The sequence below is a fragment of the Salvelinus fontinalis genome, chromosome 15, assembly GCF_029448725.1.
Source record: "Salvelinus fontinalis isolate EN_2023a chromosome 15, ASM2944872v1, whole genome shotgun sequence".
In the NCBI taxonomy this organism is placed as follows: Eukaryota; Metazoa; Chordata; class Actinopteri; order Salmoniformes; family Salmonidae; genus Salvelinus; species Salvelinus fontinalis.
This window is the reverse complement of record NC_074679.1, coordinates 10,554,274-10,576,586: the sequence shown is the minus strand read 5'-3', so window position 1 is coordinate 10,576,586 and position 22,313 is coordinate 10,554,274. Positions and strand designations below refer to the sequence as shown.

At 41.5% G+C, this 22,313-nt stretch overlaps 1 protein-coding gene across 1 annotated transcript; it reads right to left on the bottom strand.

Annotated features, from left to right (window-relative positions):
- Positions 1–233: 233 nt before the first annotated feature.
- On the bottom strand, positions 234–21,661 carry LOC129811407 (dnaJ homolog subfamily C member 27). Its single transcript, XM_055862690.1, has 7 exons — positions 21,255–21,661; positions 12,247–12,329; positions 11,934–12,003; positions 9,517–9,681; positions 9,277–9,399; positions 8,571–8,731; positions 234–1,232 (listed from the first exon to the last, which is right to left on the bottom strand). The coding sequence occupies exons 1-7, from the start codon at positions 21,339–21,341 to the stop codon at positions 1,100–1,102; spliced, it is 822 nt and encodes a 273-aa protein (XP_055718665.1). The 5' UTR covers positions 21,342–21,661; the 3' UTR covers positions 234–1,099.
- Between the last annotated feature and the right edge of the window lie 652 nt (positions 21,662–22,313).

Genomic DNA, 22,313 nt, shown 5'->3' with positions numbered 1-22,313 from the left:
CAACCACCCCTTTACGACAACCACCCCTTTACGACAACCACCCCTTTACGATAACCACCCCTTTACGATAACCACCCCTTTACGACAACCACCCCTTTACGACAACCACCCCTTTACGATAACCACCCCTTTACGATAACCACCCCTTTACGACAACCACCCCTTTACGACAACCACCCCTTTACGACAACCACCCCTTTACGACAACCACCCTTTTAGGACAACCACCCCTTTACGACAACCACCCCTTTACGACAACCACCCCTTTACGATAACCACCCCTTTACGATAACCACCCCTTTACGATAACCACCCCTTTACGATAACCACCCCTTTACGATAACCACCCCTTTACGATAACCACCCCTTTACGATAACCACCCCTTTACGATAACCATCCCTTTACCACAACCTACCATTCATGTTTACACATATATAGCTCTTGTCCAGGGCATTACGTGTGTCTTGCTGATGCTGAGCCTTAACACAGGAGAGGTCAACAAGCCGCGTGAAGGCTCTGGACCAGAGAAAACACAACTGACCAAGCAGATGACACACCCGGTCTTCCAGTGACTTCTCTCTCTCTCTCTCTCTCAAGTGTCTGAAAGACTACAGTGTAAAGCATTGATAGTCTTCCGTACAGAGAGACTGAGTGGCTGTGGCACATCATCAGTAGTGAATTTATCTAACTCTGTTGTAGCAAAAATGTCATGGCATCTGGTGTGAGAGGAGGGGGAGATGGGGTCGGAGGGATGGAGAGCAGAGAAGGGGGAAGGGTTGGTTTTGGGAGGGGGTAGAGAAGGGGGAAGGGTTGGTTTTGAGGTTTGGGAGGGGGTAGAGAAGGGGGAAGGGTTGGTTTTGGGGTTTGGGAGGGGGCAGAGAGGGGGGAAGGGTTGGTTTTGGGTTTGGGAGGGGGTAGAGAAGGGGGAAGGGTTGGTTTTGGGTTTGGGAGGGGGTAGAGAAGGGGGAAGGGTTGGTTTTGGGGTTTGGGAGGGGGTAGAGAAGCTGATGATGTTCTGAAGGTGGGGTGGTATTAGAGGAGGAAACATGGCGAGCGGTCAGGGGTCAGTGGTCAGGGTGAGCAGTCCCTAGCTGGCGTCTACTTGATGTTCTTGAGCAGGGAGGTGCGAGCGTTCACCACGGCCTTGAAAGCATCCTCGCTGCCCGGGGCAACGCACTTATCCGGATGGAGCAGCACTGCCAGCTTCCTGTACGCCTTGTTAACCTCTTCCCTGGAAACACAAACAGGAACAAAAAGTTAGATCAAGAGGAGGGCGCTGTTGAAGCTGCTTTGTGTGTGTCAGAGTTGATTGTCAGGTGGACGGACTATAATGAGATTTCCCACTGTCACCTAATCCCCTCGCTTAATCCAAGCCCCCAACCCGCTCAATATATCAGGGAAGATAGGGATTCATTTAGTGAGAGGTGAGTTTAAGAAAGACTCACTTTCACTATGGTGAATAACTAAAACAATACAGAAATGCACGTCAGAAAAATAAGTAACAGCAGAGTCAGAAAACAGCTCATTGTGATTGAAGAATCCACAGAATCTAAGCACGTCTGGGAAAATTGGAACACACTAAACCTACAACAACACGAAGAGATATCTATCCAAAATGGAGATGTATGGATAAACCACTTCTCAAATATTTTCAGCTCTATAAAAAAGAACAAACAGCCGAAACATATATGATCAATTACAAATCTTAGAATCAGCTATTAAAGATTACCAGAACCCACTGGATTCTCCAATTACATTGAATGAACAACAGGACAAAATACAAACCCTCCAACTCAAAAAGGCCTGTGGTGTTGATGGTATCCTAAATGAAATAAAATATACAGACCACAAATTCCACTTGGCTATACTTAAACTCTTTAACATCATCCTCAGCTCTGGCACCTTCCCCACTGTTTGGAACCAAGAAAAAGACCACCCCAATCCACAAAAGTGGAGACAAATTTGACCACAACAGTTACTGTAGAATCTACATTAACAGCAATCTCTGAGAAATCCTCCGCGGAACCATCAACAGCAGACTCCAACATTTCCTCAGTGATAACACTGTCCTGAGCAAATGTCAAATTGGCTTCTTACCAAAATACCATATGACAGACCACGTATACACCCAGCACACCCTTATTGACAAACAAACAAAACTAAAGCAAAGTCTTCTCCTGCGTTGATGATTTAAAAAAAGATTGACTCAATTTGGGATGAGATTCGGCTATACAAATTGATGGGAAGCGGTGTTGGGGGAAAAACATATGACATAAAATCAATGTACACAAACAACAAATATGCCGTTAAAAATTGGCAAAAAAAACACAGATTTCTTTCTTCAGGGTTGTGGGGTGAGACAGGGATGCAGCTTGAGCCCCACCCTCTTCAACACACATACATACAGTATATACAGTGTGAGTCAAAAGTTTGGACACACCAACTCATTCAAGGATTTTTCTTTATTTTTTTTACTATTTTCTACATTGTAGAATAATAGTGAAGACATCAAAACTCGAGAAAAAAAACACATATGGAATCATGTAGTAACAGGGTTGCAAAGGGTCGGAAACTTTCTGGGAAATTTCTGGAAATTTTCCATGGGAAGTTAAGCCCTGGAATTTGGGGAATTTTACTTAAATTCATCAAAAGAAGTTAGCTTATAACAGTGATCCTTTTTTCGTGGGACACATAAGGCAATTCTCGGTCTTGTGGCATATTTTGGTTAAAAACTATCCCAATGGAATTGCAACCCTCTGCATACAAAGTAAATTCTTCCATCACATATGCAGTGCACTCTTCCATCACATGTACAGCTGATTCTCAAGATCTTGCACACTAATGAGATGCTATTGAGCCCACACTACTACACTGTCTGAGCCAAGGACTACTGTTTTTTTTTATTTCTATTGGAAGGATTTAATCATCTGCAATCTGTCTACTCATGATTAGGTAAAATGTTTATGTTTCTGTCTCCATATGATATGGTAAATATATCCAATGCAAAAAACATCTACATTTAAATGGTATTAATATTAATTTGCATATATTTCCGTTAATTCCCATACAAGTTTCCACTTCTGAATATTCCCCAAAATGTGCAACCCAATGTAGTAACAAAAAAGTGTTTGACAAATATTGGTATTCTTCAAAGTAGCCACCTTTTGCCTTGATGACAGCTTTGCACACTCTTGGCATTCTCTCAACCAGCTTCACGAGGTAGTCACCTGGAATGCATTGCCATTAACAGGTGTTTCTTGCTAAAAGTTAATTTGGGGAATTTCTTTCCTTCTTAATGCGTTTGAGCCAATCAGTTGAGTTGTGACAAGATAGGGGGTATACAGAAGATAGCCCTATTTGGTAAAAGACCAAGTCCATATTATGCCAAGAACACCTCAAATAAGCAAAGAGAAACGACAGTCCATCGTTACTTTAAGACACGAAGGTCAGTTAATCCGGAACATTTCAAGAACTTTGAAAGTTTCTTCAATTTGCAGTCACAAAAAACATCAAGCGCAATGATGAAACTGGCTCTCATGAGGACCACCACAGGAAAGGAAGACCCAGAGTTACCTCTGCTGCAGAGGATATGTTCATTAGAGTTACCAGCCTCAGAAATTGCACTCCAAATAGATGCTGTACAGAGCTCAAGTAACAGACACATCTCAACATCAACTGTTCAGAGGAGACGGCATGAATCAGGCCTTCATGTTCAAATTTCTGCAAAGAAACCACTACTAAAGGACACCAATAATAAGAAGAGACTTGCTTGGGCCAAGAAACACGAGCAATGGACATTAGACCGGTGGAAATCCGTCCTTTGGTCCGATGAGTCCAAATTTGAGATTTTTGATTCCAACAGCCGTGTCTTTACGAGACGCAGAATAGGTGAATGGATGATCTCCGCATGTGTGGTTCCCACCGTGAAGCACGGGGGAGGAGGTGTGGGTGTGCTTTGCTGGTGACACTGTTGGTGATTTATTTAGAATTCAAGGCACACTTAACCAGCATGGCTACCACACCATTCTAGAGCGATACACCATCCCATCTGGTTTGTGCTTAGTGGGACTATAATTTGTTTTTTCAACAGGACAGTGACCCAACATTGTGTAAGGGCTATTTGACCCATAAGGAGAGTGATGGAGTGCTGCATCAGATGACCTGGCCTCCACATTCACCCAAACTCAACCCAATTGAGATGGTTTGGGATGAGTTGGACCGCAGAATGAAGGAAAAGCAGCAAACAAGTGCTCAGCATATGTGGGCACTCCTTCAAGAATGTTGGAAAACCATTCCAGGTGAAGCTGGTTGAGAGAATGCCAAGAGTGTGCAAATCTGTCATCAAGGCAAAAGGTGGCTACTTTGAAGAATCTCAAATATAAAATATATTTAGATTTGTTTAACACTTTTTTGGTTAGTACATGATTCCATATGTGTTATTCTACAATGTAGAAAATAGTCAAAATAAAGTAAAACCCTTGAATGAGTAGGTGTGTCCAAACTTTTAACTGGTACTGTATATATATCAATGAATTGGCGAGGGCACTAGAACAGTCTGCAGCACCCGACCTCACCCTGCTAGAATCTTAAGTCGATATGTCTACTGTTTGCTTCTGTCCCCAACCAAGGAGGACCTACAGCAGCACCGAGATCGTCTGCACAGAATCTGTCAGACCTGGGCCCTGACAGTGAACCTGTTCCCAAAACAATGTTTGTCCAAAAATAATGGTGTCCCAAAATAATGGTGTTCCAACAAAAACAAAATTCTATCTAGACACCGTTGCCCTCGATCCCAAAATCTAGAAAAGAGCTGTTAAATTCTACAATCACCTAAAAGGAAGCGATGCCCACACATTCCACCACAAAGCCATCACCTACAGAGAGATGAACCTAGAGAAGAGTCCCCTAAGCAAGCTGGTTCTGGTGCTCTGTTCACAAACACAAACAGACCCCACAGAGCTACAAGACAGCAACACAATTAGAACCAATCAAATGATGAGAAAACTAAAATATTAAATATTTGACACAGTGGAAATAATCAACCAAAAAACAGCCAATTGGAATGCTTTCTGGCCCTAAACAGAGAGTACACAATGGCCATTGTGACTGACCCAAACTTAAGGAAAGCTTTGACTATGTACAGACTCAGTGAGCATAGCCTTGCTATTGAGAGAGAAGTGCCATAGTCAGACCTGGCTATGTAGTCGGACCGGCTATGTGCCCACAAAATGAGATGGAAACTGAGCTGCACTTCTTAACCTCCTGCCAAAATGTATGATCACATTAGAGAGACATATTTCCCACAGATCACAGAGACCCACAAATAATTTGAAAACCAATCAGACATTGATAAACGCCCATATCTGTTAGGCGAAATAGCGCAGTCGCAGAAGTGAAATGTGACCTGTTGCCTCTGGAAAACGGAGCAAATACTACTATTTGCACATTGTTAAAACACTGTACATAGCTGATAATATAACACCTGTCTATCTGTTTAAAAACCTTTTTGAGTGCAATATTTACTGTTAAATTCAAAAAGGTTTTTGTTGATGTTGTTTTGTGTCTTCTCACTTCTGTTTGCTTATTTCACTTGGTTTAGAAATGTAAACACATTTCTCACGCCAATAAAGACCTTTTGAATTGAATTGAGAGAGAGAGAGAGACAGAGAAAGAAAGAGACAGAGAGAGTTACTCCCTTCTTTTGCCAGTATGAACCTGTGCATGTCATGTTAATGCAGCACATTGCATTGAATTGAGAGGGAGTGTAGATCACAGTTAGGGACCGTCTGTAGCGGTGTTATCTTTATCAGCATCATAAAAGCTGATAGTATTTCAACCACATAAAATATTTCATCCAAACCAAACTGAAATCTTATCAGAAACATGTTGAGTCATTTTCACAGTTTTCTATTTCCTTACAACCGGTCAAACTGATGCCATTTGGAAATAATTTTGCACAGAAAATCTAGAGTTATTGCATTTTATCCCCGATCCCTAAACGTCTTTGCTGCAAAAAGAAGCAGAGATGACAGAGAAAACTTTACAGATGTCTACTAGATTGAAGCATTCTATCGATTTATGACATTATTCTGGTGAGCCAGGGTTTATTTATTATTCTATGGCAGGGGTTCCAAAACTTTTACACTCAGGGCCCTCTTCCAGCATTGGAGAACATGGATTGTGTATGGGTGTCATTCAGAGGGTGAATTGGCAAGACACATTTTATTAGTGCCTTTGAACGGGGTATGGTAGTAAGTGCCAGGCGCACCGGTTTGAGTATGTCAAGAACTGCAACGCTGCTGGGTTTTTCAAGCTCAACTGTTTCCCGTGTGTATCAAGAATGGTCCATCACAAGCCAACATGACACAACTGTGGGAAGCATTGGAGTCAACATGGGCCAGCATCCCTGTGGAACGCTTTCGACAACTTGTAGAGTCTATGTCTCGATTAATTGAGGCTGTTCTGAGGGCAAAAGTGGGTGCAAACTCAATATTAGGACTCAATGTTCCTAATGTTTTCTACACTCAATGTATAATGACAGAAGAGAAGCTGCATGTATCTAATTATAGACAAGTTGACTGACAAATGCCCTACCAAAATGTCAGAAATTATAAGCAGAAACATACGTAAATCAGGCAAAATAAAATCCTGCAACCCTTGTCAAAAAATCTGCCGTCTCCAACTGTAGCCTACAGCACATTTTCTATATTAGCGGGTTAGGGTCGGTGTGAAGTGTTCAGGTTCGGAACGGCTGTCAGTCAAAACCCATACAGCACTGTGAAGCGCAGAACCAGAGCTGTATAACATGTTACTACTGTACAGCCACTGTGTTCCAATTTAGAACCAGAGCTGTATAGCATGTTACTACTGTACAGCCACTGTGTTCCAATTTAGAACCAGAGCTCTATAACATGTTACTACTGTACAGTCACTGTGTTCCAATTTAGAACCAGAGCTCTATAGCATGTTACTACTGTACAGTCACTGTGTTCCAATTTAGAACCAGAGCTCTATAGCATGTTACTACTGTACAGTCACTGTGTTCCAATTTAGAACCAGAGCTGTATAACATGTTACTACTGTACAGCCACTGTGTTCCAATTTAGAACCAGAGCTGTATAGCATGTTACTACTGTACAGCCACTGTGTTCCAATTTAGAACCAGAGCTGTATAGCATGTTACTACTGTACAGCCACTGTGTTCCAATTTAGAACCAGAGCTGTATAACATGTTACTACTGTACAGTCACTGTGTTCCAATTTAGAACCAGAGCTGTATAACATGTTACTACTGTACAGCCACTAGGTTCCAATTTAGAACCAGAGCTGTATAGCATGTTACTACTGTACAGCCACTGTGTTCCAATTTAGAACCAGAGCTGTATAGCATGTTACTACTGTACAGCCACTGTGTTCCAATTTAGAACCAGAGCTGTGTAGCATGTTACTACTGTACAGCCACTGTGTTCCAATTTAGAACCAGAGCTGTATAACATGTTACTACTGTACAGCCACTAGGTTCCAATTTAGAACCAGAGCTGTATAGCATGTTACTACTGTACAGCCACTGTGTTCCAATTTAGAACCAGAGCTGTATAACATGTTACTACTGTACAGCCACTGTGTTCCAATTTAGAACCAGAGCTGTATAACATGTTACTACTGTACAGTCACTGTGTTCCAATTTAGAACCAGAGCTGTATAACATGTTACTACTGTACAGTCACTGTGTTCCAATTTAGAACCAGAGCTGTATAACATGTTACTACTGTACAGTCACTGTGTTCCAATTTAGAACCAGAGCTGTATAACATGTTACTACTGTACAGTCACTGTGTTCCAATTTAGAACCAGAGCTGTATAACATGTTACTACTGTACAGTCACTGTGTTCCAATTTAGAACCAGAGCTGTATAACATGTTACTACTGTACAGTCACTGTGTTCCAATTTAGAACCAGAGCTGTATAACATGTTACTACTGTACAGTCACTGTGTTCCAATTTAGAACCAGAGCTCTATAACATGTTACTACTGTACAGTCACTGTGTTCCAATTTAGAACCAGAGCTCTATAACATGTTACTACTGTACAGTCACTGTGTTCCAATTTAGAACCAGAGCTGTATAACATGTTACTACTGTACAGTCACTGTGTTCCAATTTAGAACCAGAGCTGTATAACATGTTACTACTGTACAGCCACTAGGTTCCAATTTAGAACCAGAGCTCTATAGCATGTTACTACTGTACAGTCACTGTGTTCCAATTTAGAACCAGAGCTGTATAACATGTTACTACTGTACAGTCACTGTGTTCCAATTTAGAACCAGAGCTGTATAACATGTTACTACTGTACAGCCACTAGGTTCCAATTTAGAACCAGAACATTTATTTAGAACATTTATTAGTCTGCCATTTCAACCCATATATGGGTACAAGTGTAAAGAGCTACTTTTACACAAATTGAAAGGACATAACAAAAAGAAGCAGATACATGGAATGTGTTTGACCCCTGTTTCTGGACTGGGCTTAAAGCTTCCAGGTTTGCTCCATGACCCCTTGTCTTACCGTGTGGCTCCAGGTTTGACCCCCAGCATATCCCAGGAGTCCTTGCTGTTGCGTATGCGTCGTATGGTGTCGGCCTGCTCCTTGGTGAAGCCGACACTGACCTCTGCCACCGGGCGCTTCCCGCCGTTCTCACACATGTCCGTTATGGAGGAGAAAAACGCCTGGAGAACACACACAGGTCAGTACAATCTGTCTGTCTGTGTGGCTGTCTGTGTGTGTGGCTGTCTGTCTGTGTGGCTGTCTGTGTGTGTGTATCTGTCTGTCTGACTGTGTGTGTGTATCTGTCTGTCTGTCTGTCTGTGTGTGTATGTCTGTCTGTGTGTATCTGTCTGTCTGTCTGTGTGTGTGTCTGTCTGTCTGTGTGGCTGTCTGTGTGTGTGTATCTGTCTGTCTGTGGCTGTCTGTGTGTGTGTGTGTCTGTCTGTGTGTGTCTTTCTGTCTGTCTGTGTGGCTGTCTGTGTGTGTGTATCTGTCTGTCTGTGTGGCTGTCTGTGTGTGTCTGTGTGTGTGTGTATCTGTCTGTCTGTGTGGCTGTCTGTGTGTGTGTGTATCTGTCTGTTTGTGTGGCTGTCTGTGTGTGTGTATCTGTCTGTGTGTGTGTATCTGTCTGTGTGTGTGTATCTGTCTGTGTGTGTGTATCTGTCTGTCTGTCTGTCTGTCTGTCTGTCTGTCTGTCTGTCTGACGTGTCTGTGTGTGTGTACACACCTGGAACATCTCACTGATGCCCTCTCCGCTCTGTGCTGACGTCTCAAAGTAGTGGAACCCTCTAGACTCCGCCCACAGCCTGCCCTCTCCCTCGTCTACCACACGACGCTTAGTCAGGTCCACCTGGAGCGCGCATGCACACACACACACACACACACACACACACACACACACACACACACACACTGCTAAGTCCAGTGAACCTGGTACACAGAGAAGAACAATCATACAAACACATACCTTGTTGGCACAGACGACAAAAACGATGCTCTCCATGTTAGCCTGGGAGCCCATCTCCTGTTTCATCTCACCCAGCCAGTTGTCCAGCGCATCAAAACTCTCCCTCAGACCTACATCGTACACCAACACCACTCCCTGGCTGTCCTTATAGAACTCATTACGAACCTGCAGAGACAGACAGACAGACAGACAGACAGACAGACAGACAGACAGACAGACAGACAGACAGAGAAAAAGTTAGAGAGTGAGAGATCGAGAGAGCGATGAAATAGGCTAAAATTGAATAAAACATGAGGTACACTTCTTCAGTACTGTGTTTGACTTAATGATGATTTGTGTAAAAGCAGCACCTCCGACTAGAAAAATAATTAACTGCTCCACAAGAACAGCAGTACGTGCCTGTCTGTGTGTCATATATATATATATAGAGTGAGAGTGAGACATGATAGCATCAAGGTCTGTGAGAGCCGGAATTCTTACTGGTTGGTAGGTGATCAAATACTTATGTCATGCAATAAAATGCTAATTAATTACTTAATCATACAATGTGATTTTCTGGATTTTTGTTTTAGATTCCGTCTCTCACAGTTGAAGTGTACCTATGATAAAAATTACAGACCTCTACATGCTTTGTAAGTAGGAAAACCTGGAAAATCAGCAGTGTATTAAATACTTGTTCTCCCCACTATTTATATATATATATAGACACTGCTCAAAAAAATAAAGGGAACACTTAAACAACACAATGTAACTCCAAGTCAATCACACTTCTGTGAAATCAAACTGTCCACTTAGGAAGCAACACTGATTGACAATAAATTTCACATGCTGTTGTGCAAATGGAATAGGTGGAAGGTGGAAATTATAGGCAATTAGCAAGACACCCCCAATAAAGGAGTGATTCTGCAGGTGGTGACCACAGACCACTTCTCAGTTCCTATGCTTCCTGGCTGATGTTTTGGTCACTTTTAAATGCTGGTGGTGCTCTCACTCTAGTGGTAGCATGAGACGGCGTCTACAACCCACACAAGTGGCTCAGGTAGTGCAGCTCATCCAGGATGGCACATCAATGCGAGCTGTGGCAAGGTTTGCTGTGTCTGTCAGCGTAGTGTCCAGAGCATGGAGGCGCTACCAGGAGACAGGCCAGTACATCAGGAGACGTGGAGGAAGCCGTAGGAGGGCAACAACCCAGCAGCAGGACCGCTACCTCCGCCTTTGTGCAAGGAGGAGCACTACCAGAGCCCTGCAAAATGACCTCCAGCAGGCCACAAATGTGCATGTGTCTGCTCAAACGGTCAGAAACAGACTCCATGAGGGTGGTATGAGGGCCCGACGTCCACAGGTGGGGGTTGTGCTTACAGCCCAACACCGTGCAGGACGTTTGGCATTTGCTAGAGAACACCAAGATTGGCAAATTCGCCATCTGTGCTCTTCACAGATGAAAGCAGGTTCACACTGAGCACATGTGACAGACGTGACAGTCTGGAGATGCCGTGGAGAACGTTCTGCTGCCTGCAACATCCTCCAGCATGACCGGTTTGGCGGTGGGTCAGTCATGGTGTGGGGTGGCATTTCTTTGGGGGCAGCACAGCCCTCCATGGGCTCGCCAGAGGTAGCCTGACTGCCATTAGGTACCGAGATGAGATCCTCAGACCCCTTGTGAGACCATATGCTGGTGCGGTTGTCCCTGGGTTCCTCCTAATGCAAGACAATGCTAGACCTCATGTGGCTGGAGTGTGTCAGCAGTTCCTGCAAGAGGAAGGCATTGATGCTATGGACTGGCCCGCCCGTTCCCCAGACCTGAATCCAATTGAGCACATCTGGGACATCATGTCTCACTCCATCCACCAATGCCACGTTGCACCACAGACTGTCCAGGTGTTGGCGGATGCTTTAGTCCAGGTCTGGGAGGAGATCCCTCAGGAGACCATCCGCCACCTCATCAGGAGCATGCCCAGGCGTTGTAGGGAGGTCATACAGGCACGTGGAGGCCACTCACACTACTGAGCCTCATTTTGACTTGTTTTAAGGACATTACATCAAAGTTGGATCAGCCTGTAGTGTGGTTTTCCACTTTAATTTTGAGTGTGACTCCAAATCCAGACCTCCATGGGTTGATAAATTTTATTTCCAAATTTGATAATTTTTGTGTGATTTTGTTGTCAGCACATTCAACTATGTAAAGAAAAAAGTATTTAATAAGAATAGTTCCTTCATTCAGATCTAGGATGTGTTATTTTAGTGTTCCCTTTATTTTTTTGAACAGTGTATTTAAAAAGAGAGAGACTGGCCTGTTGGTGGCAGGATGCATGTGTGGACATGAGGGTGCAGACGTGTATCTGGTCTGACGTATATAACACAATGTTCCAGTATGTTAGGACGTAGATCCAACATGACCGAAGTAGTAAGGTACTGACCTCGTAGAAGAAGGGGTGTCCTGCCATGTCAAAGATGTTCACTTTGATCTCCCTGTCACGCACCTGGACTCTGATGGACAACAAACACTCAAATCAAGTCACACAGACTTCAAAAGTCTCCACATCAGTGGTTCTCAACCAGGGGAACTAGTAGGATCAACTAATGCACATGGTTGAGAACCACTGCTCCACGGTACACTTGTCTCCTCTCCTTTATCTGGAATCTGACAGCAATGGAACTGAACTGTGCATCTTTGGTCTACAAAACGATTTAATTATTTTAATTTATTCATCATCATTGGGGTCAACTTACTTGGTGACCCCATAGTCAATCCCTATGGTGGCCAGGTACTTGGGCACAAACCTCTTCTCACAGTATCGCTTGATGATGCAGCTCTGCAATGAAGAAACCACGAGCTGTATCAACTAGGGTTAGATAGAGCAACATTACACGTGTAAACTAAAGTCAGAAGTCATTCTCTGCAGCAGTGGCCTGTGAAGGAATGGGTGCTCAATGGTGATGGTAAAAAATGTATTCATAGGCCTCCCGGGTGGCGCAGTGGTCTAGGGCACTGCATCGCAGTGCTAACTGCGCCACCAGAGTCTCTGGGTTCGCGCCCAGGCTCTGTCGCAGCCGGCCGCGACCGGGAGGTCCGTGGGGCGACGCACAATTGGCATAGCGTCGTCTGGGGTAGGGAGGGTTTGGCCGGTAGGGATATCCTTGTCTCATCGCGCTCCAGCGACTCCTGTGGCGGGCCGGGCGCAGTGCACGCCAGCCAAGGGGGCCAGGTACACGGTGTTTCCTCCGACACATTGGTGCGGCTGGCTTCCGGGTTGGAGGCGCGCTGTGTTAAGAAGCAGTACGGCTGGTTGGGTTGTGCTTCGGAGGACGCATGGCTTTCGACCTTCGTCTCTCCCGAGCCCGTACGGGAGTTGTAGCGAAGAGACAAGGTAGTAATTACTAGCGATTGGATACCACGAAAATTGGGGAGAAAATGGGATAAAAAATAAAAAATAATAATAATTATTATTCATTGGCTACCCTAGCTATTCAAAATGGCACCCAGTCGGACCATTATTGTTGTTCCAGCTGGCTGCTAGGCCTTATTAGGTAGGTCATGTTAAGCATAGCACAGAGGATTTTCCAACCAACGTTTACTTGCCGATACTTCCTCAATTCCAGACTTGGAAGAAAACACATCTTCTAAACGTCCATGTCTAGTTGCAGGGAGGTTTTGTTTGAATTTATAAAATGCTCTGTTATTAAAATAAATCATTGAATTTATAAAATGCTCTGTTATTAAAATAAATCATTGAATTTAAAAAATGCTCTGTTATTAAAATAAATCATTGAATTTATAAAATGCTCTGTTATTAAAATAAATCATTGCATTTATAAAATGCACAGTAATTAAAATAAATAATTTAATTTATAAAATGCTCTGTTATTAAAATAAATCATTGAATTTAGAAAATGCTGTTATTATAATAAATCATTGAATTTAGAAAATGCTCTGTTATTAATAAAATAAACATGTTTCGCTCCATGACGTAATACATCAATGTGTACGTCTCCATCTTGTTCATTTCAAATATTTTCTCCATTGATTGAGACAGGTGAGTGTCATCATGACATGCAGCACTGTGGGGTGGACACATTGATGGATCACTTTATTTTTTATTTTTACAGAGCATTTTCTAAATTCAAATGAACCTCCCTGCAACTAGACATGGAAGTCCAATTTGTAAGTCGCTCTGGATAAGAGCGTCTGCTAAATGACTTAAATGTAAATGTAAATGTAAGTCTAGAAGACGTGTTGTCTTCCAACTTGGAAATTGAGGAAGTACCGTCAAGTAAAAGATGGTAGATGGTAGTCTCTGTGATACAGTTACCTATCTAATAATGCCTATCGGGCCAGCTGGAACAGTACTAATGGTCTGATTAGGTGATATGTTTTATGGCTACCCTAGCTGGCTGGCATGCTGTGGAGGAGGACATATCAGTGTTGAACAGTCTCATTGATGAGGCAGTAACACACAATTAATTGGTATATACAGCCTGAAACGAATGCCTGCAAAATCGTGTAAATGTCACTTACAAGCCAGAATGTTGATTAAACCTTTAAGAGCCAGTTGGTACTGTGTATGTTTCCTTCTGCACCGAGGTAAAATTAGTTTTATATTGGATTTTCAATAATCTCGTCAATAGCTATTGAACCAAGCATGCCATGACAATTTTATATTCTGAATCTGTGGATGGTGAACAAATTGACCTTTTTTGTGTGAATTTTACATTTTTTTTAATAGGATTTCAAAAAAATAAGATTGTGGATTGTTTTCCATCCTCCCCTGGTTCAGAATATACCCTGTTCATTGTCATGGCATGATTGCTTCATTTGCTATTGATGAGAGAGAACCCGAATATCCATGTAAAACTAGGCTTAATTGTACCTACCTGCTGTCTTGGGTAAACAATACTTTTCTGTGGATATTTTGTCAAACATTTAGAGCAGCTGAAGGACAAACTGCACAGACAACCGGTAGAGTAAGTTTAAATGGTATTTTATTCAACATTCTGGCTAGTAATATAAGGAACATTTACACATTTTCGCAGGCATTAGTTTCAGACTGTGTTGAATATTGCATTAAATAATTTACATGCAGCTGTCCAGTGGAGGATTTGCTCTGGCTACCAGTCGACATCTTCACGCTTGTGACACTTTTGAATGTGGGTCAAAAGGAAAATAAAAGTACTATCGGAGTGTTTTCGCCTCTCCCGGAATCCTCCTTGCTAGCTAGCGGGAGCGACATCGGTAGACTCTCCCGCCTGCTGAACCACCGTCATTAACAAAAAAGTGCGAAAACAGTGCCCGACAGGCGGGGACGAAGGACACGGTCTACCGGTGTAAGGCTAGCTAGCTACTGTTGTCGAACCCGCCTTTTCTTCTGTGGTATTTATCGGCGGCTGGCATCCAACGTTATTGCGCATTAACTGTACTGGAGCGCCCCCACCTCCCGCCTTTCTTAGCTTCAAAATCGACTATTAGAAACGGCAAGTCAACTTCTCAAAAATACTTTAGACCGTTCAAGGGCAGGCAAAAACTGGAAGTATATAGTTACGCGGCATATCTAAGACTAGTGAATTATATTTTACATGAACTTCTCTCGCTAACCAGCCAGCTAACGTCAGTTAACCGGTGAAAAAGCTAGGGGGGGAACAAACAGTGACGTAAGTATAATGCGACAGATTTACTAGCTTTACTTTCAGTGTTAGCAGATCGGGTAACACACTAGTGTCAGAATAAGTATCATACAGATCATTTGTTGTGGGAGTAATTTGTTACATGGGAGCAATGGGAAAGTTAGGCTAATTACATGGGAGCAATGGGAAAGTTAGGCTAATTACATGGGAGCAATGGGAAAGTTAGGCTAATTACATGGGAGCAATGGGAAAGTTAGGCTAATTGCATGGGAGCAATGGGAAAGTTAGGCTAATTGCATGGGAGCAATGGGAAAGTTAGGCTAATTACATGGGAGCAATGGGAAAGTTAGGCTAAATACATGAGAGCAATGGGAAAGTTAGGCTAATTACATGAGAGCAATGGGAAAGTTAGGCTAATTACATGGGAGCAATGGGAAAGTTAGGCTAATTACATGGGAGCAATGGGAAAGTTAGGCTAATTACATGGGAGCAATGGGAAAGTTAGGCTAATTACATGGGAGCAATGGGAAAGTTAGGCTAATTACATGGGAGCAATGGGAAAGTTAGGCTAATTACATGGGAGCAATGGGAAAGTTAGGCTAATTACATGGGAGCAATGGGAAAGTTAGGCTAATTGCATGGGAGCAATAGGAAAGTTAGGCTAATTGCATGGGAGCAATGGGAAAGTTAGGCTAATTACATGGGAGCAATGGGAAAGTTAGGCTAATTACATGGGAGCAATGGGAAAGTGAGGCTAATTACATGGGAGCAATGGGAAAGTGAGGCTAATTACATGGGAGCAATGGGAAAGTTAGGATAACTACTTTTTAAAATTTATTTCACCTTTATTTAACCAGGTAGGCAAGTTGAGAACAAGTTCTCATTTACAATTGCGACCTGGCCAAGATAAAGAAAAGCAGTTCGATTTGATTCGACACATACAACAACACAGAGTTACACATGGAATAAACAAAACATACAGTCAATACAGTAGAAAAATAAGTCTATATACAATGTGAGCAAATGAGGTGAGATAAGGGAGGTAAAGGCAAAAAAAAGGCCATGGTGGCGAAGTAAATACAATATAGCAAGTAAAACACTGGAATGGTAGATTTGCAGTGGAAGAATGTGCAAAGTAGAGATAGAAATAATGGGGAGCAAAATAACTAAATAAATACAGTAGGGGGAGAGGTAGTTGTTTGGGCTAAATTATAGATGGGCTATGTACAGGTGGAGTAATCTGTGAGCTGCTCTGACAGCTGGTGCTTAAAGCTAGTGAGGGAGATAAGTGTTTCCAGTTTCAGAGATTTTTGTAGTTTGTTCCAGTCATTGGCAGCAGAGAACTGGAAGGAGAGGCGGCCAAAGGAAGAATTGGTTTTGGGGGTGACCAGAGAGATACACCTGCTGGAGCGCGTGCTACAGGTGGGTGTTGCTATGGTGACCAGTGAGCTGAGATTAGGGGGGACTTTACCTAGCAGGGTCTTGTAGGTGACCTGGAGCCAGTGGGTTAGGCGACGAGTATGAAGCGAGGGCCAGCCAACGAGAGAGTACAGGTCGCAGTGGTGGGTGGTATATGGGGCTTTGGTGACAAAACGGATGGCACTGTGATAGACTGCATCCAATTTATTGAGTAGAGTATTGGAGGCTATTTTGTAAATGACATCGCCGAATGGGAGCAATGGGAAAGTTAGGCTAACTACATGGGAGCAATGGGAAAGTTAGGTTAATTACATGGGAGCAATGGGAAAGTTAGGTTAATTACATGAGAGCAATGGGAAAGTTAGGTTAATTACATGGGAGCAATGGGAAAGTTAGGTTAATTACATGAGAGCAATGGGAAAGTTAGGTTAATTACATGGGAGCAATGGGAAAGTTAGGTTAATTACATGGGAGCAATGGGAAAGTTAGGTTAATTACATGAGAGCAATGGGAAAGTTAGGCTAACTACATGGGAGCAATGGGAAAGTTAGGCTAATTACATGGGAGCAATGGGAAAGTTAGGCTAATTACATGGGAGCAATGGGAAAGTTAGGCTAATTACATGGGAGCAATGGGAAAGTTAGGCTAACTACATGAGAGCAATGGGAAAGTTAGGCTAACTACATGCGAGCAATGGGAAAGTTAGGCTAACTACATGGGAGCAATGGGAAAGTTAGGCTAACTACATGGGAGCAATGGGAAAGTTAGGCTAATTACATGGGAGCAATGGGAAAGTTAGGCTAATTACATGGGAGCAATGAGAATACCCTACGTCTGTACCCTACTCGGGGGAGTGGTCACGTTAAACATCGTCGTGTGTTTCTATAGAATTATGAAGGGGGGTTCCTGCAGATGCAGGAATGCCCAGAATTGCAGCCCCCAATTGCGCCCTTCTTCGCTCAAAATGGCGGCATGAGAGGGTGTAATATTTCTAGCTGAGGAACAATTTTAGGGTTTTCTCACAAGGTTTATAGTTTTAAACTGAAGTTGCAATTTGTTGTTTTTTTTTCACAAAAAAATGATATTTAACCATACAATGTAGCTATTTTGAATAATTTTGTAATTAATCAAACCACTGAAATATATTTTTGACGATTTCCAACGAACAAGCTAGCTATCGAAAAGTTTCAGCGTGTGTAGTTAAGTTAGCCTACTAACGTCTTCATAGATAGTAGCATGGAATCAGGACATGACCAAACTGTTGCTGAGATAATGGATGTTGAAACTTCCAAGGAGAAAAGAGGCATTGTTGAAACTCACTCATATGCTTGCCTTGTAAAAAAGGGGGTTGGATGCGATGCATACCCGAATACCCCAACCAAGGAGCAACTTCCAAAGAAGCTGAGACGTGAACCATCAATGAGCCAGCTACAGGACAACACCCTCCGCATCCTCACGGCTAAAATCAAAGAGAGCGCAGATGACATCATGGATTTGGTGAAAAAGAACACTATCAAGTATCGTTAACCTGAAGAAAGTGATTGATTTCAATGCTGACGAAGTAAAAACTCTGAAGGAGCAGAACGCAACAATGAAAATTCAGGTTGCAAAGCAGGAGAAGAAACTCACTGAAATGGAGTCAAAGGTAAACGAGAATGACTGGTATAGTCGGAGATGGAATCTACGAATTGATGAAATAGCAGAAAAAATCTGACGAGAACATCAAAGCAAGAGTGAAGGACATTTGCAGGGCAATAGTTCTCTGGACAGCATTTGACAAAGAAGCTCGGAATTGTTTGTGGCCGATGATTGAGAGAGCAAGGAAGGAAGGGAAAAGTGCAAACTTTGCCGGAGCCAAGGCTTTTGTTAATGGAAGGGAAATTCAGGCTGATGCCTAGTTTGTTGACTACTGGATTTATCAAGTGAGTTGTGCAGGACTGAGTTTTATTTGTATCTGATAAAACTTTATATCTCTTCAGGAAAGAGCATTGTTTGTGTGAGCCAAACTTTTTTTTATATATATATATTTATTTATGGCAGGGAAATTCCCACTGACACTTAATGTTAGCTTGATGGCAATTTGTTTTACCAATCTATGGTACAATGTCACTTGCAATTGTATAAAAATATATGATTTAGGCCAACCACTTCATCTTCAAATAATATTTTTGCAGGAATCTCCTTGCGAATGATTTTGCCGAAGATCGTATCTCCGCCGGAGATACAAAGCACTGTTTTTATTTGCAACTAGTAAGAACCCGGTTCATGTGAATGTATACACGTTTAATATTATTCATATAGTCCCTGTGATAGTAAATGTCAATTTCTGTTTTTTCTATTAATGCCAGGGGAATCCGTAATGTTTTGAAAAGGAAATCTTTATTTTTGTATCATAAGGGTAAGAGTGCCGACTTTTAGTTCATTCAAGAAACTCGTGCCTGTTCCACAGATACTGCGTTTTGGAAGTGTCAATGGGGGACTGATATTTGGTTTTCATTTGGTACTAAATCGGTCAGCAGGTGTCGCTATTTTCAAAGGCAACTTTAAGGGTTATATATTGAGTCATGAAGCAGATAATACAGGGAGATGGATTATACTATTGGTAGATGTCAACCACGATCAATTTCATTGTTGTAAATACTTATGCTTCCAATAACAAGTGAAGTAACTGTATTTTATTTAGAGACATTGAGAGGCAAATAAGTAAAATGATGTCTACATTTCCATTGGCCAAAGTAATATGGGGTGGAGATTTTAATACAGTATTACATAATAATCTAGATAGATGGCCTCCTAAGGATAGCAATTCTGTTTGTGAGATAAGGAATATATGTCTAAGGTTAGGTGTTCTAGATATTTGGAGACATAAAAACCCAGATAAGATTATGTTTACATGGAGTACCAAAGATTTATCTATACAATCCCGTATTGATTTCTGGCTGATTTCTGAAGATATGGCTGACAAGGTTGATACACTCTCAATTGAACCATCAATTTTAACAGACCACAACGGGATCTCAATAAAAATAAATATGCATGGTTTGTCAACAAAAAAAGTTAGTAAAGGTTACTGGAAAATGAACAAGACTTTACTAGAAAATGAAGTATTTAAGAAGGAAGTAGCAGGAATTATTGATAAATACTGGAATTGTGCCTGTGTTATGAATACGTTTGCAAGTTACTGGGAGCTAATGCAATTTGATTAAGGCTTTTGGCTATTTCAATGGGGAAAGAAATTGCTCGTGCCAAGAGAGAGAAAGAATATGACATCATAAAGGGAATAATGGATTATACTATAAAAACTGAACTAACTAATCAGGAATTACTGGAACTATCATCATTACAAATGCAGTTAGACTGTATCTGCGAGGAAAAGGCCCGGGGAGCGTTTGTAAGATCAAGACGAAAATGTATGGAAGAGGGAGAGAAAAATACAAAATATTTCTTTAATTTAGAAAAAAGGGCAGGCGAAAAGACTTCCATATGTAAATGAATGATTAATAATACTCCCAATGAAAATCCAAAAGAAATCTCTCAGCATGTTGCCCCGTTTCATCAGAATCTGTATACATCAGCCCAGCCAACCTCCAATATGGATTTTTTCTTAGACAATATAGCAAACATTGCGAAGAAGATAGATAATGATTTCAGGGATTTATGTGATGATGAGTTATCTGAAATTGAGACAAAAGACTGTATTAAAAGCCTTAAGGACAATAGGTCCCCTGGAAATGATGGTTTAATAAGAGTTTTATAAATCATTCAATTATAAATTGATTCCTTTCATTCTTGCTATGTTCCAAGAATCAATAGAAAAGGGGGAGTTACTGGCTTTCTTAAAGCAAGTTGTAATTACTTTGATTTCCAAATCTAATAAGGATAGTCTTTATATAGACAACTGGAGACCCATTAGCCTGTTGAATAATGATGGGAAATTATTTGCCCTTGTATTTGCTAAGAGGTTGAAACAAGGCTCGCATCATATAATTGATGAAGAACAAAAAAGCAATACGTTTTGGGGGGATTTGGTCACTTTTTTTTTTAAAGCAGTCCAAACTTTATATAATGGTTGAACTAGACCTTTAAAATTAGCTCACGGGACATCCCAAAGATTTTATATTGGCCCGTGGCATTAGGAAGGGCTGCCCAATTAGTCAATTTTTATTTGTTACTCAAATGATGGCTCTTCATATCGAGAAAGGGAATTTAAGGTGTTTCAGCACTTGGCAAGGAAACTTTTTTCACTTTATAAATTAATTTAAACAATATGGCACTACTTGAACTAAAATGAAAAACGAAAAGGCAATTAAAACTTGTTGTATTATTAATGAATATGATATGTTTGTTTAGGATTCCTGGCAATGTAAATAGTTTGTATGTATGCTTGTTTGCATATGACTATTCCTCTTTTGTTTGTTGATATTTGTTAATAAAAATAACACACAAAAATATCTATATAAAATTGCACCCTTCTCGGCAGATGGTGGTATTGGAACGACTCAATATCACCATCTGCCGGCTTTTGGGCTATAGCAGAGATCGTCTAGGCTACATTATAACGTTACGGGCTTTGGCTGCAGCCATTTAACATTACTCCCTGGGTCATTCATACTGTAGATACCTGATACTAGTTTGCCAACAGCTAGTTTGGGTACAGCGCTGGCTAGCAGAATAGCTAACCTAAACGTTAGTTGACTCACCTTGCCCACTTCGGCATTGCCAAGGCTGATCACTTTTACACGCAGTGATTTCTTGTTCTCACGTCTCTTCTGCACATTCGTGTCCATGCTGCTGATATTTAGCTATGTTAAATATTGTTTGTTTGTTATTTACGTCGTCGATGATGGCTGTGAAGCTGGAATTCCACTAAAGTTAGATTTGTACAGTACGCCCCGCCTTAACTGGCTAGCAGACATTTACTCAATCTTAAACAACCTCGTTTACAATTGTATAAGCCGCGCATCGTTATGGATCTGAATAAATATTAGACAAGCTATTCTGGACGAGTGAGACATGTATTTGATGGGTTAGCTATCTAGCCTTCTTTGCTAGCGCCGCTGTTTTGCACAGCTTTGTCATTCAATTTCTTATTCGCGGAAGCAGATTCGTTATGAAGTCAGATTTAACAGAACTCAGTTATGTTTTTATACATTTAATAATCAAACACAGCTGTTTGTATATCAATAAAAAGTATATTATCTACAGCTAGTTCATCTTCACATAAACGTAGTATTTTTTAACAAAAGATTTTAAAGAGTAAAATCTGTTTTTAAAACTGGAAGCAGTTTCTATGGCAACAACGACGCATGACAGCAGATTCGCGATGTTTCCTGTACTGAAACGTGATTTATTTTGCGTGTGTTTATTTCGTTTATTTGACCACTTTTTAAAACATAATAGAACCACACATGTGAATAGAGTACAATGCCATTACAATTATCGAAGATGACACACAAAAGTTGAAAAATGTATTTTCCACTGTGGTCCTCACACAATACATGGCCTTCAGAAAGTATTCACACCCCTTGACTTTTTCCACACATTTTGTTGTGTTACAGCCTGAATTTAAAATTGATTAAATGTAGACTTTTTTGTCACTATCAAAGTGGAATTATGTTATAGTTTTTTACAAATTAATAAAACATTAAAAGCTGAAATGTCTTGAGTCAATAAATATTCAACCCCTTTGAAGTTCAGGAGTAAAGACTAACAAGTCACATAATAAGTGCCCAGATCATCTCCACTACTGCGGGATGTAT

Bases quoted from the DNA above. Each gene is read 5' to 3' on its own strand.
- LOC129811407 (XM_055862690.1), bottom strand. From the start codon at position 21,341: ATGGACACGAATGTGCAGAAGAGACGTGAGAACAAGAAATCACTGCGT. The intron at 9,400-9,516 runs GTATGTGTTTGT...TGCGCGCTCCAG, and splicing joins TTGTCGTCTGTGCCAACAAG to GTGGACCTGACTAAGCGTCG. The intron at 1,233-8,570 runs GTAAGACAAGGG...TTGTGTTTCCAG, and splicing joins GTCAAACCTGGAGCCACACG to GGAAGAGGTTAACAAGGCGT.